Genomic DNA, 19900 nt, shown 5'->3' on the forward strand with positions numbered 1-19900 from the left:
CAGATGCCAAGATCCACAAATAGCGCTTCCGTGCCCCAACACTTGGACGTGAAACACAGCCCGTTTAGCAAGTTTCACAAATGACCCACTCACACAAAGCATTTGTGAGTCTAGCAAATATTATTAAAGATTGGCATTTGGGAAGATGGATAAGTGTTTACTATTCAAAATGCTAACTTCAAATGGAAAATTAGGCATTTCCAGTTTTAAAATGCTCTTCGACCTCCTCCATCTGGGTATTTCCACTGGCTGATTGCCCTTCTCTCTCCCAGCATCACACCATCTTGCTGGCTCTTCTCTCTGTGTTTTTTTTTCTAGCCCCTTCCCTCTTATCTCTCCCTCTTCCTTTCTGGAATAAAGCCATTCTTTTCTTTGTAACTCGAATACTAGTTTGACTGGTTTTTTGTTCTTGTTTTTGTTTGTTTCCCTAGATTCTTCTTCTCACACCAGTTAGAAGATTCCCTTCTATCCCAAGTGGCTCAATATCAAGCACTTTTAGATTAAAAGTTCCCCCAATAAGAACTTGAGAGCCAGCAGTTAACATAATATTTTACTTCTATTACAGATGCAAATCTGATTATTTCATGCCCCTAATAACCTATAAGTGGCTTCCCATTGCCTTGAGCATAAAGTTCAACTTTTTTTAAAAAGAATCTACAAAGTATCCCATGATCCAGTCTCTAGTATTGGCCATTCTGATATTGTTCTGGTTTCTCAAATACACTGTGCTTTCTCTAGTCCCCAGGTCTTCAAATACATTGTTCTTCAGAGATCTGATGCTTTCTTCAGCTCCTCAACAGGCTAACTCTTACTGATGCCTATCCTCACCTGTTTAGACTCTTACTTCCACCAGGTTAGATCCTCCTGCTAAGGTCTTCTCAACAATGCCTTTTCCACTTATAATTATTTAATTATCCAAAATGATATATTTCCTCACTTTTGCTGTAGACCCAAAAACCATTGGGACAGCGACCAAATTTCTTTTCTTAACCATCATATCCTTAGCACCAAGCATACAGTAAGCACTCAGTTTTTAAAAACTACATGAAGGTAAGCATTGAGCAAAGTCTGTATGTAAAGTATTGCACTTCATCTCCCTAAACTTCTGGGCTTAAATTTACCTGGCACAGTCTTCTAGGAAAACCATAAAATCTCAGTGATGGTGGAGGGCATAAGAAACTATACGCATTGAAGGTCTTGTGGTTTTGTTGCTGAGGATGTTAACAACTCAGGGGAGTTAAAGGTCAGCACACACAGAAGGTCACAAGGGTCTCACCTAAATATGCTGTGAACTATGTGTTTGGTAACTTGACTGCCCTCTTTGTTAGCTATCATCAGGATTTAATTAACTGGTGTCACAGTTGGAGAGACACTTGATGCCTGTGGGGATATTTAACTGAACTCATCCATTCTAAAATAAATGATTAGCACCATCATCATTAGCTTTCAAGAAGTGGGACAGTTGCATTTTCCTAAGCATCTTTCTGAGGTAAAACTGTTTTAAAACTAGAAATACTGGAAAGGATAGAGAAAAGTTTTGGGGGATACAACATTGAAGCAAAATTCTATTTGTGAGGGCCTGATTTTATGAAAATAACACTTACTTCATAGACAGAATTCACCTGCCAGGAACCCCTATTTTTCATAACACATTAATCCAGAAGAATGTTGTGTATTTTTAGAAGTGGCCTGATCATTGAACTGTTGAGAACAAATGCATTTTGTGGCTTCCTGGACTGTGACCCCACCTCCCCCCGAGTCAGTCATCATCCAGGCACAGCTTCCCAGGTCTCAGAGCTACTCAGCACAGTAGGTCCTGGAAACTGTTCCCATGGTAACCTTCAGTCAAATAGGGCAGCTCAGGTTGTCGTACGCAGGCATAATAGAACAAAAAATACCGGATGCTCTTGTTCATGATGCCACAAAAATGGGTGATACTGATTACTGGATAAACAGACTGAAAGACAGAATAGCTATTGAACCATATATGAATCACAGTGTTAGTGTCCTAAAAAGATATGACTTCTACAACCTACATGTCCTAAAGAAAATCAATGTGAAAACATAGGTCATAAATTTTGCAGTAACAATCAGGTATTGCATTCAGAGAATCTACTAAATATTTGGTAGTGGGTTAAGTAATGCACGCATAGAATCTCATTTGTTTCCCCTCAAAAACCTATTTATCTTAGTGTTTCCATGATTTACCCGGAGTAACTGAGGCTCTCAGAATCAAAATGAGAGAGTATCACTTAAGTGGGACTTGCACCCAGGTGTGTCTGTCTCCAGAATTAATTAGGTAATTAATTAATTAAAGATTTATTTACTTATTTGAGAGAAAGAGAAAGTGTCAGCAGGAAGCAGAGCAGAGGGAGAGAGAGAGAATCATGAGCAGACACCCTGCTGAGCGTGGAGCCCACCGAGGGCTCCCTTGATCCCAGGACCCTGAGATCCTGACCTGAACTGAAACCGAGAGTCGGACACTCAACCGACTGAGCCACCCAGCTGCCCCAGAATTTCTTTTAATCTCTCAAAATTGTCTTTTTTTTTTTTGGTGATACCACCTTTTTGGAGCATCTATCAATCATAACCTAGAGGAATAAGTCATGGTTTGTGCTGAGGGAGTTCACCACCAATTAAATACAGATATGAGAAGTAGCATGTGGGAAATCATTCTGGCTCCAGGATCTGATCGTCTGAGAAGAGGAGCATAATAGAGTCATAAAATTTGTAGTTAAAGAATTGCCTTGAGTGCTAAGTCCTCCACATCATCGTAAAGTAGCCTTGAGAAACCCGTTTAATTTCTTCACACCTCAGTGTTTTCACCCGTGAAGTGAGATAATAACTTGATGGGATGTTTTGAGGATCAAATGAGAAAATGGAATTCAAAAGTGCTTTAAAAAATATAAAATGTGATACATGACTATTATTATATTCCTAAATAGCACATTGGATTTTGGCACATCTCTCCAGCAGAGCGTTTCTCTCATTTAAAAATGCCAAGTTAAATTCTTTCCTTAAGCATGTTTTGTTTAATCTCCAGAATTAAGAGTTCTACAGAGCTTGTAGTATAAGCCTGTATTAAGAATTAGGAAGTAATTACTGCATTAATATATATAATAAAATGCCACTTAACACACACATATATACACACCCAGTAACTGATAAGTAAATGCCATCTGTATTTATTGTAAATGAATGCATAGGGAGTAACAGACTTTAGTTATCATTTCTGCTTTCTGGCTGGGGAGAGCAAAGAGTATGATCAGAAGCTCAAGGTCCAAAGATAAGATGTTTGATGAAGGAAATGACACTGCAACAAATTCAGGTGTTGTGATCTGGCAGCCTCTGGACTGAGACTGACCTGCAAAGGTGTTTTCTTTGGCCAGCATAGTTTTATTTTGTTATAATTTTGCTTTTCAATGATGCTTTTAGGTAATGCATGCACCTTCCCATCGGCTAACTATTTCATCAATCAATCCTGTCACCCTAGATTGCTTCTCTCATTTATATGACCTGCCTGCCAGGTGAGTTTGGACTCCTTTACCAAAAAGAGGCAAAAAGAGATGAGGACTCTCTATCATGAAGTCATAAAAACAGAAGTGAGTGTATTTAAGCATCTAAAACATGAAAGGTTGACCTGGCGTGGATGTGGACCAAGGCACAGAGAGAAACCCATAGGTTCTACCTGAAAAGATACATTTAGGGCACTTATATTGAAGTCTGGTATTACACGGCCAATTGTAGCTATATTCACTCAGCAGGCATGCATCAACAGCTTGCTGAATGAGCTTCAGAGAAGTTTCTGGCAGTGCATTATAAGCTCTGCATAAGTTAGTGTCCTTTACAATGATAGTGTCCTCCTTATCATCATCATCATCATCGTTATTATTGGTTAGACAGGACATTAGGAAGGACAAAGGCACATAATACCGATCTTCCTCTTCACTCCTAAATAGAGTGAATCCCCAGCCTCTGGCACAATTCCTGGTATGTGCTGGCTGCTCAGTATCTGAAGATTGCAGACGTCATGGAAAATGAGGGGGAGGCCACCATCCCTAGTCTTTGAGAGCAACATCCAAATTCTATCCTGACAATTTCTGAAAGAGAGCTGTGAATAGTTCTGAGAAAGTGTCAGGGCGGGGGCTCTGCTCTGTCAGGACAGCTCCGGGGACTTGATGCTCCTGAAGGAACTGAAAAGAAGGAAGATCTTGTTGGAAAACTTCTCCCACAGCTGGACAGGAGCTAAATGGATGAATTCCACAGCGTCTGCAGAGAAGTATGGCCATAGTGCTATAGAAACACCAGACACCATTGATATCACTATTGAAAAGAATTGAGCATCCCATTACTTCTTATGTGGTAACCTTAGCACAGCAGAATTTTCTAATTGTTCCCTCTAAAATGTCCTCTAATATGTCTAATCATTGATTGGATTGCCAGCTGATGCATTAATAATGTTCTAAGTGCACGTCACACAGGCAGATATGCTTTGATCAGCATTGGCTCAGACTTTCATCGGGTCTTACCTGAAGGGTTGCAACAGCCTCCTTATAGTCTACTGGCCTTAGGTGGGCCCACTCGGGCAATCCCTAACTATACTGGTCCATGTTCCTAACTGTATCGATCTTTGCAAGCTGTGACCTAATTATGTCACTTTCCTGCATTAAAACAGACCATGATTTCTTTGGGCCTAAAAAACACCTAAATTCACATCTTGGACTAGCCTATCAACCCTCCTCTCTGAAAGTGCTACCATGATCTCACCACCCAGAGGCCTGTGGGGTCTTCTTCCCATTTTTTCAGATGATGTACTGACCTTTCTTCCCCTGGAAAACTCCTGAGAATTTTTCAAGCATCACTTTCAACTTGCAATCTTTCCTTATACCCATTGCAGAAGCAGAATTAATTGCTTTCTTCTCTACACGTCTAGAGCACTGAACAATTCTCTTGTGTTGACCGGGACTTTTGGCTGTCAATTTTGGAAACCCAGCTTAACTGACATAAGCCATCAACTGGGATTTATTCACTCATGTCCCCAAATTGCACAGGGGCATAGCCTTAGGATGACTGAACCAGGGCCTCGGACCACATCAGGGATGCTCCCTCAAGCAACTGTCTTTGTGGGGCAGAATGATAGACACGGACTTCTCCAGTTTTGCATCCATACATACTTGGAGCCAGAGGAGAAAAAACTCTTCCCCACTGATTCCAGTTATAAAATTTCAGACAAAACCTTCTATTGACTAGCTTGGTCCCCAGTAGCACCCCCTGGCTCTCTCCATGAAGGGGGAACTGGGCAGTATGATTCACCCTGACGGAGTCAAAGTACCTCCTGCTCTCATCTGGGAGTAGTGCACTGCTATTCGGAACCCCCATCGGGATCCCTTCTTGGCTTTATGGTGGGAAAGAAGCAGTGCTCCAAAACAAGAAGATATAATCAAGGGATCCCAGACAGGCAGCAAAAACAGGCATCAAACAGTTTTTCCAACTCTGCAACTAGTAACACTCAACATGCTGTTATAATTATGTATTTGGGTGAGCCTCTCTAACTTGAATCTGAGCTCTAGGAGGTGAAGCCCGCCATCTTACTCAAAGCCTGTCACTAACACCCAGCAAAAATACCTGATGCCAAGTTGGCTCTCTGCTAATGTTTATTTGTTGTTGAAATGATAGAATGGATAGCTCTCCAATGTGAAAATAACGTTAAGTGAAAATGATCACAGAATTCCATAGAGTTGTAAAGTTAGTTAAATGAATGTTTATAGAACTTCTTTAGTTGACAGGTCATTGAGAGATTCACAACTTAACTACAACACAAGAACCTTTGAGACACAGGTAATATTTATTGGGTTCATCCTATTAGTATTTTCTAAAAAGCCATTTAATTCTTACCCAAATCCCATGAGTTTATAGGAAACACCCCTATTTTAGAAATTAAGCAGTTGGGAATGCCTGGGTGGCTCAATCAGTTAAGCCTCTGCTTTTGACTCAGGTCATGATCCCAGGGTCCTGGGATCGATCCCTGCATTGGGCTCCCTGCTTAGCGGGCAGTCTGCTTTCCCCTCTCCCTCTGCTAGCTGCTCCCTCTGCTTGTGCTCTCTCCTCTCTCTTTGATAAACAAATAAAGAAAATCTTAAAAAAAAAAAAAAAAAAGCAGTTCCTTGCATTTTCCCATGTTGTCAGATAATATGTTGCAGCAAAGGAGTAGAAACTCAGGTCCTCTGATTCCAAGTCTATAGCTGTGTTCTTAAGCAGATTATTTAGCCTCTCTGAGTAAAATGGGGAGAAAGACACTTACTTCTAAAGATTGTTGTAAGGAAAAAAGGAAAAGATATAAAATGCCAAGTGCAAAGCATGGTCTAGATTAGGGGATAGATAGCTAACAGTTGCTATATTTGTCAGAGATGGTGGAAGACTTCCTATGATGTCAGACTGGAGTATGTGAGACCAGTTCTCTTCTTGTCCCACATTCCAGGTACTCATCGGGCATTTTTCTCCTCTTTAATGCTGCCCGCTCTCTCTCCAGTAGCTTCTGTCCCGTGGGACTGGCCATAGAGCAGGTTACAGGTTCCTGGGCTTCCCCTTCCTTTCTGAAGCCAAGCACCCCACCTCCCTTTGCTGCCTCGAGCATCCTCCCTCTCCTTCGGGAAAGAGAACTACTGGGAGACATAAGGATGTTTGGATCCCAGACCTTGTTCCGACATCAATTAGCTGGGTGACATTTGCACCGTTATTCTTTCAAGTGTGAAATGAGAGTGTTGGAGCAGAGAAATTTCTATATTAAATTGTATTATGCAGAAGAAATCTCAGTAAAAATATTTTCATTGCAGAGTCAAGCAATACTATTACCCAGTTTCAAAAAAAAAAAGTTTTTTTTAAATACTTCTCTATCAACCAAATAAATCCATGCTGGCCTTGCCTAAGTTGAAACCCATTTCTGTAACTTTTAACTCTTTCTTCTTGCTTTACGTCTCGGCGGGGGTTCTGTGCCTGCAGCTTGCATCTGGAATCTTCTCCTGAATATAGATTCCAGGAAAAGCTGAAGCACAGAGGACAGAGAAGAAATGGTGTAATGACATTTCTTTAGGCTCACTGCCTAGACTCACTTGGCCTGCTGCCTTATTCTCATTAGTCCCACCGACTGAATCTGATTAGCCTACCCCGATTTATTTTTGGCGACCTGGGAACACATGGGCCAATGCTTATATTCATGGCTGATACGATCATCGCCAAAGCTGTCGTTAGATTTTGGAAGATTAGTCCCTTTCCCTGAAAGATTGCTGTGTCTATGAAGTATCATTAGATACATATCTCTTAAACACTTTGCAAAATTGAGTTTATGTATCCCTCTTTCCATTATCACAGAATTTTTTGTTATTGGCCATTAAAACATAGAGCAAAAAATTCTTAATAATTCTGAGCCTGATGTTTGCACAGTTACCGTTTTCTGAATTAGTGAATCCATTTCTGTAACCAATAATGAATAAAAGCCAGAGTTCAATGTTATTAAATATTGGATGCTTGGTTGAGCTTTGCGGTTCCACCTGGATCGCTGACAATAACAGTGAGTCACATTTTCTGTATGTTTGTTATGTTTTCCAAAAGTACACAATTTTAGAAACCTACCCATGTGTGTGATGATGACAGACAATGAGGAGAAAAGGACATTTTAAAAGTCAACACAGGGGCACCTGAGTGGCTCGGTTGTTAAGCGTCAGCCTTCGGCTCAGGTCATGATCCCAGGGTCCTTGGGATGGAGCCCCGTATCAGGCTCCCTGCTCAGCGGGAAGCCTGCTTCTCCCTCTCCCACTCCCCCTGCTTGTGATCTCTTTTTCGACGTGTCTCTATCAAATAAATAAATGAAATCTTTAAAAACATATATATATAAATAAATAAAAATAAAAGTCAATCAATCCATAGTGACTGATCTGTTTTATAGAGTTCTGACTAGGACCATCCAGACCACAGAGTACCTGGCATAAGCCAGGCAGTGGTCCTTGAGCTAGAGGTGCAGCCAGAAATAAGATACAGCCCCTGCCCCTAAAGAACCTAAGGTCTCGTATGGTTAGAATGTCATGAACACAATTCAATGTTAACATAGAATTAAATTTCTGTTAATGATCGGTATTCTTTACAAATACTAGGACTTGTAAGAATTAGATTTCTAAAACAAGTAAATAATGGGAAAAAATCAGCACTTTTTTTAGGTACACTTAGAGCCTCCTTTCTGATACTGATATGTACTGTATGCTTGATTTGGCTACTGACAATATGGGCGGTACCATTAGGTTAATTCTAAAAGGCAAATGTCCACATATAATTTTAATGCAATCAGCAATTCCTTCATTCATTTAACAGAGACTTACCAGACTGAGTGTTAGGAAAACAAGTCAAGAGGGGAAGAGAAACAGACATGTGGACATAATGAAGCTCAATTTTGGTACTTGTGTAGTTCAGTGGTTAAGAGTCCAGACTAGATGTGTGACCTTGAGCAGGTGACTCAATGCTTCTGACCCTCGGTTTCCTTAACTACAAACTGACATTGATAAAAGTACCCATCTCATCAGGTCATTTTGTGTATTAAATGAGATGACTGTGTTTATAGACCTGCTTAGCTTTGTATCTGGATCCTGGTAAGTCCTAAGCAAGTTTTAGCAATTGTTCTGTCCCCCCTTCACAGAAGAGAGATCTGAGGCTCAAAGCAGGGAAATAACTTCCCGGACCCCACATACCCCGAAGATGAATTAAAAGCAAAGCAGCAATGATACAAAGTATGTGAGTCTTGTGGGAGACCAGAGAGCAGAAGGACTATTCTGCTGTACAGTATGGGAAAGAATCAGGAAGGGATATTTAAACCAACCACACCATGGCTTTTCAAATACTGTCCATAAACATTGATCTAGAAACCTTAGAGCGGTTTTCATTCCCCTGACCACTGCCTTTTCCAGTTATCCTCAGTCTGGTTCCTTCTTCAAAGAACCTGTTAGCTTCTCTGACTAAAGACTGGCTAACCTCCAGTGAGGAGGATTATCACAGGATTCTCAGTCCTGACTTTTTAAAATTATTATTATTTTCAGAACTGACAGGGGAAAAGTGAGAGAGGAAATAACTGTTTTGCAACATTCTTCTAGAATTCTTCTAGGATACCACAGCATTACTCCTTCCAGAGTGCTCCATCCGTATAGTTTCTCCAGCAGAGCTGAAACCAAGAATTTCTCTGGAAGTCGAGTGCCAAGATGATTTTCATTCATTTCATTCTTTACTCATTTCCAGTGTTTATTTTGTGTTTATTACATGACACAATCCAGGAACTGGGAGCAGCTTTTCAATGGAGAAGAGTCAAAAATAAAATCCTGAGTAGATCCGTAGTCATAAGAGGGTTAAGCTCTCTCTTTCTGCTTTTCCTTGAACACTAAAATACCTGGGTGGTGCTTATCACAAACATTAGTTTTGGAAAAACAAGCTCAGCATAATTTTATTGCTAACGATCTCAATTTGACCTTCATTTCCTTTTGTTTTTCTCTTTTCTTGAACAGAATGCCACAACATTCCATGTAACAGTTCAAGATGATAATAGCATCGTTGTGTCTTTAGAAGCCTCAGATGTCATGAGCCCATCATCTGTGTATGTTGTGAAGATAACTGGGGAATCAAAAAATTACTTCTTCGAATTTGAGGACTTCAACAGCACTTTGCCTCCTCCTGTTACCTTTAAGGCTAATTACCATGGCCTTTATTATATAATCACTCTGGTAGTGGTAAATGGAAATGTGGTTACCAAGCCATCCAGATCAATCACTGTGTTAACAAGTAAGCATCATTTGTAGTATTGTCCTCTGTGTTTCTTCTTTGGGTATATTCTCATGGGGCCCTGACTGAAAGAACAACAGCCCAGGATGGCAAGTCCAATCACCTTGAAGTTGAGCAGCATAAATTCAAAGTTCGCTTTTTGTTGAAAATATGGTTTTGTGCCAACATTTGATAATGTTTAACTGTTACCTTCTGTTAAAGAAAAATCTGTTTCAAACCCAAAAAAGTAAACCTCAATGAGACAATATATTTTCAGGTTGAATAATAATTTTAGATTCATGATTTGACCATATAATTTTTTGATATATAACTGAATAGTATGATTATAACTAAGCTATTTTTTTCCAGAACACATACTCTTATATTAAGCCATTTGGGTTTTGAGACAAGGAATTTATACTCATATTTAGCCTTCTCAAAATTAATTATACATTTTTAGCTGAGAGAGAGTAAAAGATATTATTTATCGGTTTCTATTCTTGACCTCACCCTCCAAAAAGCCTTGGCTTCCACTGCCCAAGAAAAATACCAAAAAACCCCTCAAATCATTGGCATTTTAACCTTCAGTAGTTCATGTCTTAAACCATTAATGCTGACATTAAGAATTTTTAGGAGTAATTTTAACTATATGTGATTTTTACTTTTCTCTCTGGAACTTTAATACCTAATCTCAAATTGAGATATAACTTTATGAATATGTTAGAAGAAGAAATGTTATCTCTAAGATGGCAGAGTTTACCACTAGAGCAATTTAATGGCTCGGTAAAGTTCATTTTGCTTATTATCCTTCAGTGCTAATTTTCCAGTGGCTGTGATTTTCTTAAATGCCAGCTACTTGAAGTCATTTTCGCCACAAATAAGGAAAAGGACATAGTGATTTTTTTTCTCTTGGGAGAAAAGGAAAGAGAAACATCAGGAAGCAAGAACTCAGAATCAAGCTAGAAGACATATTTTTAATATGTCTGTCAAAAATTAATTAATGTTTCCCTTCGCAGAGTCCTAGAATCAGTATTGAATCCTAAAAAATTAGGAATGGAATGACATAAACCCAAGACCTTCAAGGTTTATAAATATAATGAGCAAATCCAAGACCTAGTAGAATTAAAGGAAGAGCCTGTCTTTTCTAAAATACCGTTTTAAACAAGTTGCAGAGGGAGGTGAACTGGGCGTTAATAGGTCCAGGTAGCAGATCTAGGTAAACAACGGTGATAATACAGTTCCTTGAAATCTGAAACTGTGCCTTACCAACTTCACAATCTCATGGGCACCTAGCATTAACTTTACACTTAATAAGTGTCCAATAAATATTAATTCAATTCAGTTGAGAAAGTAATAGAAGAAAGAACTGGCGCGGGGGTTGGGGGAGACTAAGGCATAAAGCAAAATAAAAGTGTAGTTATTGTTGTTGACCTAACATTCATTAGCATGTGCTTAAGCTACCCCAGACCAGAAAAAGCTCCAACAGTCAGCCCCTTAGCTGATGATTCATAAAGTTATTTGATTAGTAAGCTAATGATAAATAAATGTTAAGTAGGCACATGATAAGAGATTTTCATTATATCTCCTGGACATTTTAGTGTGTGCCATGAGTTGTATTCAAAATACTTGTTTATTTTCTTTTGTGATTTCTTTTTCAACATGTGGGCTTAGAAAGTGTGCTGCTGAATATCCATTTTGCAATTTTTCAGAGACCCTTTTATTCATTTCTAGGTAAACTCTGTGGTGATCAGAGAACATACTTTATGTGATTTCAGGTACTTTAAAATTGCCGCAGTTTGTTTTATGGCCCCAAATATGGTATGTTTTGGTGTGTATTCTGTGGGCAGCTGTTGGGTGAAATTTTGATGAATTTCAGTTAGGTCAAGTTGGTTGTTCAATCTTCTCCACCCTTACTGATTTTCTGTCTACTTGTTCTAAAAATGATGGTTAGTGGTATGTGAAAATCTCTAACTATATCTATTGTCTTTTTTTTACTTCTTTTAGTTTACTTCTTTTAATTTGTACTTCTTCTTTTGTACTTCTTTTAGTTTATGCTTTACATATTTGAAATTTATGTGAAGTTTGAAGCTTTTCATCTTTACACTTTTAATATTATTTTTATGATTATGTTAGTTTCAGGTATACAACACAATGATTTGATATTTGTATATTCTACAAGATGATCACCACAGTAAGTCAAGTTACCGTTGTCACCATTCAGTCTCAATTTTTTTTTCTTGCAGTGAAAACACTTAAGATTTATTCTCTTGACGACTTTCAAATACGCAATACAATATTATTGACTACAGTCACCATACTGTACATTACATCCCTATGACTTATTTATTTTATAACTGAAGTTTGTACCCCTCGACCCCCTTCACCCATTTTGCCCACCCCACCACCCCTCTTTCCTCTGGAAACCACCATTCTGTTCTTTGCTTCTATGAGTTTTTCTTTGCTTTGTTTGTTTTTTAGATTCCACATATAAGTGGGATCATACAGTATCTGTCTATCTTTTTCTAACTTATTTCACTTCACAAAATACCCTTACATTCTGTCAAGCTGTTGCAGATGACAAGATTTGATTCTTTTTTCATGGTTGAGTAGTATTCCATTGCTCATAGATATACCACATCTTCTTTATCCATTCATCCATTGGTGGATGCTCAGGTTGTTTTCATATCTTGGTTATTGTAAATAATGCTACTATGAACATGGAGGTATATTGTTTCAAATTATATACATATAATTTGAAAAGTTATACATATATATATCATATATATATCTTACATATATCATATACATCTTTTCAAATTAATTTTTAATTTTTTGAGAAATCTCCATACCGTTTTCCATAGTGGCTATTCTAGTTTACATTCCTACCAAGAGTGCACAAGAGTTCCTTTCCTCCACATTCTTACCAATACTTGTTATTTCTTGTCTTTTTGATAATAACCATTCTGACAGGTGTGAGGTGATACCGCTTTTGATTTGCATTTCCCTGATGCTTAGTGACGTTGACTATCTTTTCATGTGTTTTGGAGCCATCTGCATGTCTTCTTTGGAAAAAATGTCTAGTTAGATTCTCTGATGATAATAATAATTAGTAATATAATAGTTCGTGATATATCACTAATTAGTGTCCTTTCTTTTCAGCTTAGAGAGTCCCTTAACATATCTTGTAAGGCCAGTTTGGTAGTGATGAATTCCTCCAGCATTTGCTTGTCTGCAAATTTTTTTCTCTTTCAAATCTTAATGATAACCTTGCCAGATCGAATACTCTTGGTTAGAAATTTTTTTCCTTTCAGCACATTGAATGTATTTGCCATCCCCTTCTGGTCTGTAAAGTTTCTGCTGAAAAATATGGTAATATTGGGGGGTTTTTTTGTTTGTTTGTTTGTTTGTTTGTTTGTTTTTTGAGAGAGAGAGAGAGAGTGAACACAAGCAGGGGAAGCAGCAGGCGGAGGGAGAAGCAGGCTCTCCACTGAGCAAGAATCCTGATGCAGGAGTAGATCTCAGGATCATGACCAGAGTGGAAATCAGACACTTTATTGACTGAGTCACCCAGGCTCCCAAATGCTAATATCCTTATGAGATTTCCTTTGTATGTACCTTCTCTTGCTCCTTTTAAGATTCTCTCTTTATCTTTAAATTTTGACATTTTAATCACAATGTGTCTTGAGGGGATCTCTTTCAGTTTTTCTTATTTGGAACTCTCTGGGCTAAGTAGCCACTAATTTTTTATTTTATTTAATTTTGATTCATTCTAAGTTTAATTAAAATAACCACAGGTGGCTAACAGCTATTTTATTGGACAGACAGTTCTAAACTGTCATTGAAAACACATCCAGCCTTTATGAATTTATTAAAATCTATCTTCTTTCCTGCTTTGATGGAGCCCCCCTCCTCCTGCCATGCTCTGCCAAAGGTGAAGCAGTTAATGTCCCTTCTGTTTGCAGGGGGTTTGTCACTCTTGGGTATTTAGTTCATTTGGTTGCCTTATAATCTCAGATCTCTGCTAGATTCAAGAAAAATCATGATCTCATGGATTATTTGACTTTTTCTTCTTGTTGAGGGCTGAGAGAGTGACATTGACTTGTAAATTTCTACATCCTAAGTGGAAGAGGAAATCTACATTGATTTCTAAAAAGCAAAAACTAACTAATGATGGTTTCTTGTCTCTCCTACTGTATGTCATTTTTAAAGACTCAATTATATCATCCTCAATTTAAAAAGAGAAATTAGGTTCAGAATATAAGAATCGGGAATTAAGGCACAAATATTTCTGTGACCTTATGCATGAGGTGACATTAGGTGACATTTGGTTTCAGCTTCCTCCTTTAAAAAAGAGGGAATTAAAGTATGTGATGACTAAGATTAGTTTTGAGCTCTAAAATCACCACTATTTGTCAGTGAACGATGCATTTTTGCCATCTTTATTTTTATAACAGGAAGCTTTTTTTAAAGTTTAGGAGACATTAATAGTATCTGCTCAAAGAGATGACACATTACTCTTGAGAATAAAAGGGTATATTTGGTGCAGTCATTTATTGTGTGGTAGATACTTGTCTTGATGAAATAAGCAGTGACAAAGTAATTGGCTCCAGGGCCATCCTTTGATAGTTCTCTATAGCTGTCCTGAGTCTGGTGCTCTTAGAGAATGCTGAAAAACATGGCAAAAAATAAATTCAGCACAAAGAAGACATTTGGCCAGCTCAAAGGAGTTTTGCAACCCTTAAGCTCTGACATCTGATTAATATTTAATTGATTAAGAATTTTCAGTATATTGTCTGCACTTTAGAGAGAAGTCATTTCTTCATAGATAAAATAACACATGAAAACAATTGCTTACAGATTGGAGAAATGTTATTACCCACTGCTGTCTTGTGTGTTAGTAAAATCTGAGAGGTAGTAGTTGTAAACATTGCAGAACACTTTAGAGACACTCTATGAATAGAATCTCATGTATTCTATAATATATTGTATAAATATAAACATGCATTAATACATTATGCAAATGTAAATTCATGTATTATAAATAAAATAATGCATGAATTTTTATTTTATTTATTGTGCACATTCTGTATGTCATGTCCTTCATACACACATTGAAAGATGGTACATTATAGTGTAAAAGACAAAAAATCCATTACAAAAACATGATAAATGCTCTAAGAAAATTATGTGAAAGAGATTGCCCAGCCTTCCTCAGCAAACATTGGGAAGGCACCTCAGAAGATACAATCATGGATGGTGTAGTGAAAATGAATAAAGAATGGAAAGTGTTACAATGGAGTCAAAGGGAATCATATTTGAAAAGAGTGGACCTTCTTGTGAATTGCAAGGAGTTAACATATCTAGCACCTATCATTCCAGAAAATAATAAGGAAGGTAGCTAGAAAGATTGGGAGGAAACTTGACTACCTCACAAGAGTTTAGACTTTAATCCATAAGTGATGAGGAATGGTGACAGATACAAAGAAATGACATAAGAAGATTTTATTGAGGAAAGCTCCTTCTCAGAGCTGTAAGTCATAGTATCCTGAAGTCTACATTGCAATGGGCAAATTATCAAGCGAGTATTTTTTTTTTATTTTTATAACATATAATGTGTTATTAGCCCCAGGGGTACAAGTCTGTGAATCAACAGGTCTATGCACTTCACAGCATTCACCATAGCACATACCTTCCCCAATGTCCATAACTGAACCACCTTCTCCCTATCCCTGTCCCCCTGGCAACCCTCAGTTTGTTTTGTGAAATTAAGTGTCTCTTATAGTTTGTCTCCCTCCCAATCCCATCTTGTTTCATTTTTTCCTTCCCTACTCCCCAAACCCCCCACTTCGCCTCTCAACTTCCTCATATCAGGGAGATCATATGATAATTATCTTTCTTTGATTTACTTATTTCGCTCAGCATAATACCCTCTAGTTCCATCCATGTCATCACAAATGGCAAGATTTCATTTCTTTTGATGGCTACATAGTATTCCATTGTGTATATATACCACATCTTCTTTATCCATTCATCTGTTGATGGACATCTAGGTTCTTTCCATAGTTTGGCTATTGTGGACATTGCTGCTATAAACATTTGAGTGCACGTGCCCCTTTGGATCACTACATTTGTATCTTTAGGGTAAATACCCAGTAGTGCAATTCCTGAGTTGTAGGGTAGCTCTATTTTCAACTCTTTGAGGAACCTCCATGCTATTTTCCAGAGTGGCTGCACCAGCTTGCATTCCCACCAACAGTGTAGAAGGGTTCCCCTTTCTCTGCATCCTCACCAGCATCTGTCTTTTCCTGACTTGTTAATTTTAGCCATTCTGACTGGCGTGAGATGGTATCTTATTGTGGTTTTGATTTGTATTTCCCTGATGCCAAGTGATATGGAGCACCTTTTCATGTGTCTTTTGGCCATCTGGATGTATTCTTTGCAAAAATGTCTGTTCATGTCCTCTGCCCACTTCTTGATTGGATTATTTGTTCTTTGGGTGTTGAGTTTGATAAGTTCTTTATAGATTTTGGATACTAGCCCTTTATCTGATATGTCATTTGCAAATATCTTCTCCCATTCTGTCAGTTGTCTTTTGGTTCAAGCAGGTATTTTTGAGTAGTGGTTCAAAGTATGAACTTTAAAGCCAACAAGGTAATCTAGAAACCATTAGTGTAGCACTAGGTAAGTTATTACTTTCTTTAAATCTCAGTTTTTAAATCTTTAATCTTAGTAAGATTTTTCTGTAAAGACTTAGATGATAGAGTTTTAGCTTCTGGGGGCTGCACAGACTGTTGGGATTATTCAGCTCTAGTGTTGCAGCACAAAAGCAGCCACAGGGAGTACATAAGTAAACAAGCATGGCTGCATTCTAATAAAACTTTATTTAAAGACATTAAAATTTAGGGGCACCTGGGTGGCTCAGCGGGTTAAGCCTCTGCCTTCCGCCCAGGTCATGATCTCAGGGTCCTGGGATTGAACCCCACATCCGGCTCTCCACTTGGTGGGGAGTCTGCTTCCCCCTCTCTCTCTACCTGCCTCTCTGCCTACTTATGATCTCTCTCTCTGTCAAATAAATAAAATAAAATAAAATACACTAAAATTTAAAATTCATATAATTCTGATATATCATAAGATATTATTCCTCTGTTAATTTTTGTTAACCATCTAACAATTTAAATGCTATTCTTAGCTCACAAGTCATAGAAAAACAAGTGGCAGGCCAGATTTATCTTGTTTGCAGTTTTGGTGGAGGCTACCATAAAGTAATGTAATATTTTATAATGTGAAAAATATTAAAATACATTCCTTAACAAAATGTGTAGCATTTCATATAAGATCAATAAATGTAAACAATACCAATGACATTAAACAGAAAATTACTCGAGAGTTTGGAAGCAAAGGAGAGTCAATACAGATCAGGCAGGGCAAAGTCAGGAAGGTGCAAGTGACAGGGGTAAGGCAGAGACTGACAAACTGAGAATATCAGGTGGCCTGCAGGCTTAGAGGTTTTGGGCAGAAACAAGTAGAAAAATTAAGGTGAGACTGGAGTCAAGGAGAAAAATAGAGAAAGCTGTTGAAATATTCCAGGAAGGAAGTGGTGAAGACTTGAATAAAGTTCATGGGTTTGATCGTGACCATGACTTTGGACCATGGGCTGCAGCTGCTGCCAGCTCACGCCAGTGGCCTGCGTGGATAGAGCTAAGCTGTCAGGTTAGGTTCCAAAACATCATCTAAACATAAGTTAGAAGCTCTGGCCTGGGACCTGGGATCAGTCCCTTTTATTTCTGCTCCTGACATCAGAAGTGAGAGCCCTGGGGTGCCTGGGTGGCTCAGTCAGTGAAGCGTCTGACTCTTAAATTCAGCTCAGGTCATGATCTCAGGGTCATGAGATTGAGCCTGGCACCGTCTCCACACTGAGTGGGGAGCCTGCTTATTATTCTCTTTCTCCTGTTCCCTCTGCCCCACCCCACCCACTCACACTCGTTCTCTCTCTCTTTAAAAAAAAACAAAAACAAAAACAAAAAAACTGAGGGCCTAATCACAGGTTTCTTTCCCTCAAGAGGACTGTGTCAGAACAGACATATTCTTAGATTGGTCACATCAAAAGCAAGGACGCTGGCCACTGATCCAACAGCTCCTTTAGTTTTAGTCCATCAAAACAGAGCCATCTCAGAAAGAAGCACCTCTTGGCTCTTAGCAGTTACCAAGGAGCACAGAGTTAATTCTGATTTCTTTAAACAGTATTTGCTCTACATTTGTCTTGTTCCCTTATGTTCTGTCTCAGTTACTTCCAGAACTTTAAGGACTTTCTTATTCATGATTGTCATGGACGATTCAAATGTAGTTAAGGGACATAAAACGGTCTTTGTTTAAACATCAGATTTTATTACGTGGGACATCTAAATGAGAAAAAAAAATCATATTAAATGTCATTTTAATTTTTTTTTTATTGAAAGAAAAAATGGGAATTTCATGTTAGGATTTCTTGCATAAATAATTCAGTGAGTATCTGCTTGTGACACACTTTTTGCTCCTACCACAAATCAAAAAGAAAACCAGAAGTATATTGGTAGGCTCAAAAATAAGATAGGTAGGGGCGCCTGGGTGGCTCAGTGGGTTGAAGCCTCTGCCTTCGGCTCAGGTCATGATCCCATCATCCTGGGCTCTCTCATCATCATCTCTCATCATCTCATCATCATTGGGCTCTCTGCTCAGCAGGGAGCCTGCTTCCTCCCTTCTCTCTCTGCCTGCCTCTATGCCTACTTGTGATCTGTCTGTCAAATAAATAAATAAAATCTTAAAAAAAAATAATAAGATAAGTATCTCTATGAATCAGAAACAAAATAGAAGTTCCAAGGGGGGAGATAGCCTGAAGACCTGGGGCCCCTGTGCTCTGCATCTGAAAGAACACAGCCCTGATCTTGGGCCCCAATACAGTAAGGACTGAAATGCTCCATACAAGGTAGGGCACAGACCCAAGATTTCTGTTTGGTGTGGAGATTCTTTCCATCTGTGATAGAATTATAGATGGAGGCCTTGGGATGTAGGGAATACACATTCAGTCTTATTATCAAGGAGAAGCTTAGTAACCCTCTGACTCAGGGAATGAATTTGTGATAGCCACCATATCATCCACAATATCAAGAACTTCAGAATAATATGAATATGCCCTGGTTCTAGACTGGGAGCTGGGGTGAGATGAACAAAAGCAATGGCTAAATTGTCTCAACAGCAAGAATAAGCAAGAAACAGGGCAATAAGAAGACACAAAGTCAGCCTTGGGCCTGTATTTCAAAGCACACGATGAAATCTACATTAAAAAAAGATAGACATCAAACATTCATAATATTGCAGATTAAATTTTGTATAGCAATTTGACAACAAATTTATAGTATTTTATGATAGTCAAAAAGATAAATATAAGAATTCCATCCATTCAAAAGGATCAAAAACATAATGAAGCAAAGATTGGCAGAAATTAAATAAAAATGCATCAAATAAACACAAATTAAAATTTTTTAGAAGTGAAAAATACAATTATTTAATTTAATATTTAGTTGCTTAGACTAGGCAAAACTCACTTAATCAGTCAAATTTAAATTCAATTAAAAAAACTTCAACTGATGAGATAAATTCTGCACTGATGCATTTAAATAGTAAATTGAAAGGTATTATTTGTGATTGCCTCATAATGTAGCACAGTTCTCAGATATGAAGGTGGGAGAGGCTCTAACTAAGGAGGTTAAGAGTTCAGGAAAAAGAGAGTGAAGAGAATAATGGGTACAATATTTCAAGAGTTGATTATGAAAATTTCCAAGACTTGAATGACATGAATCCACAGATTGGCAAAGCATTCCAAATACCTAGTAGGGTAATTCAAAAGTAAGACGACATCCAGCTATGTGGTGGTGAAATCATAGATTATCAAGGACAAATAAAAAGTGTAGAAGGTATCAAAGGAAAAAAAATCCATAATATGTAGAAAGGAATAAGTGTTAGGCTCACTGAAGTTTTCTGTTCCCCGATAATTGATTCAAGAAGACAATGGAGCAATAGCTTCAAAATACTTAGAGGAAATCTTATAATTTTATATCCAGCTAAACTACAT

At 38.1% G+C, this 19900-nt stretch overlaps 1 protein-coding gene across 2 annotated transcripts in view; it reads left to right on the forward strand.

The window, feature by feature from the left end:
• PTPRO (protein tyrosine phosphatase receptor type O) overlaps positions 1 to 19900 on the forward strand; it is a gene marked incomplete at its 5' end in the record, with an annotated part of 233570 nt that overhangs the window by 116089 nt on the left and 97581 nt on the right. For both annotated transcript variants that reach the window (XM_080810594.1, XM_080810595.1), the window contains one exon: positions 9540 to 9813. In XM_080810594.1, coding sequence (XP_080666720.1) covers positions 9540 to 9813 — 274 coding nt within the window. The remainder of the gene's footprint in view (positions 1 to 9539; positions 9814 to 19900) is intronic.

Source organism: Martes martes (assembly GCF_963455335.1).
Source record: "Martes martes genome assembly, chromosome: 8".
Lineage (NCBI taxonomy): Eukaryota > Metazoa > Chordata > Mammalia > Carnivora > Mustelidae > Martes > Martes martes.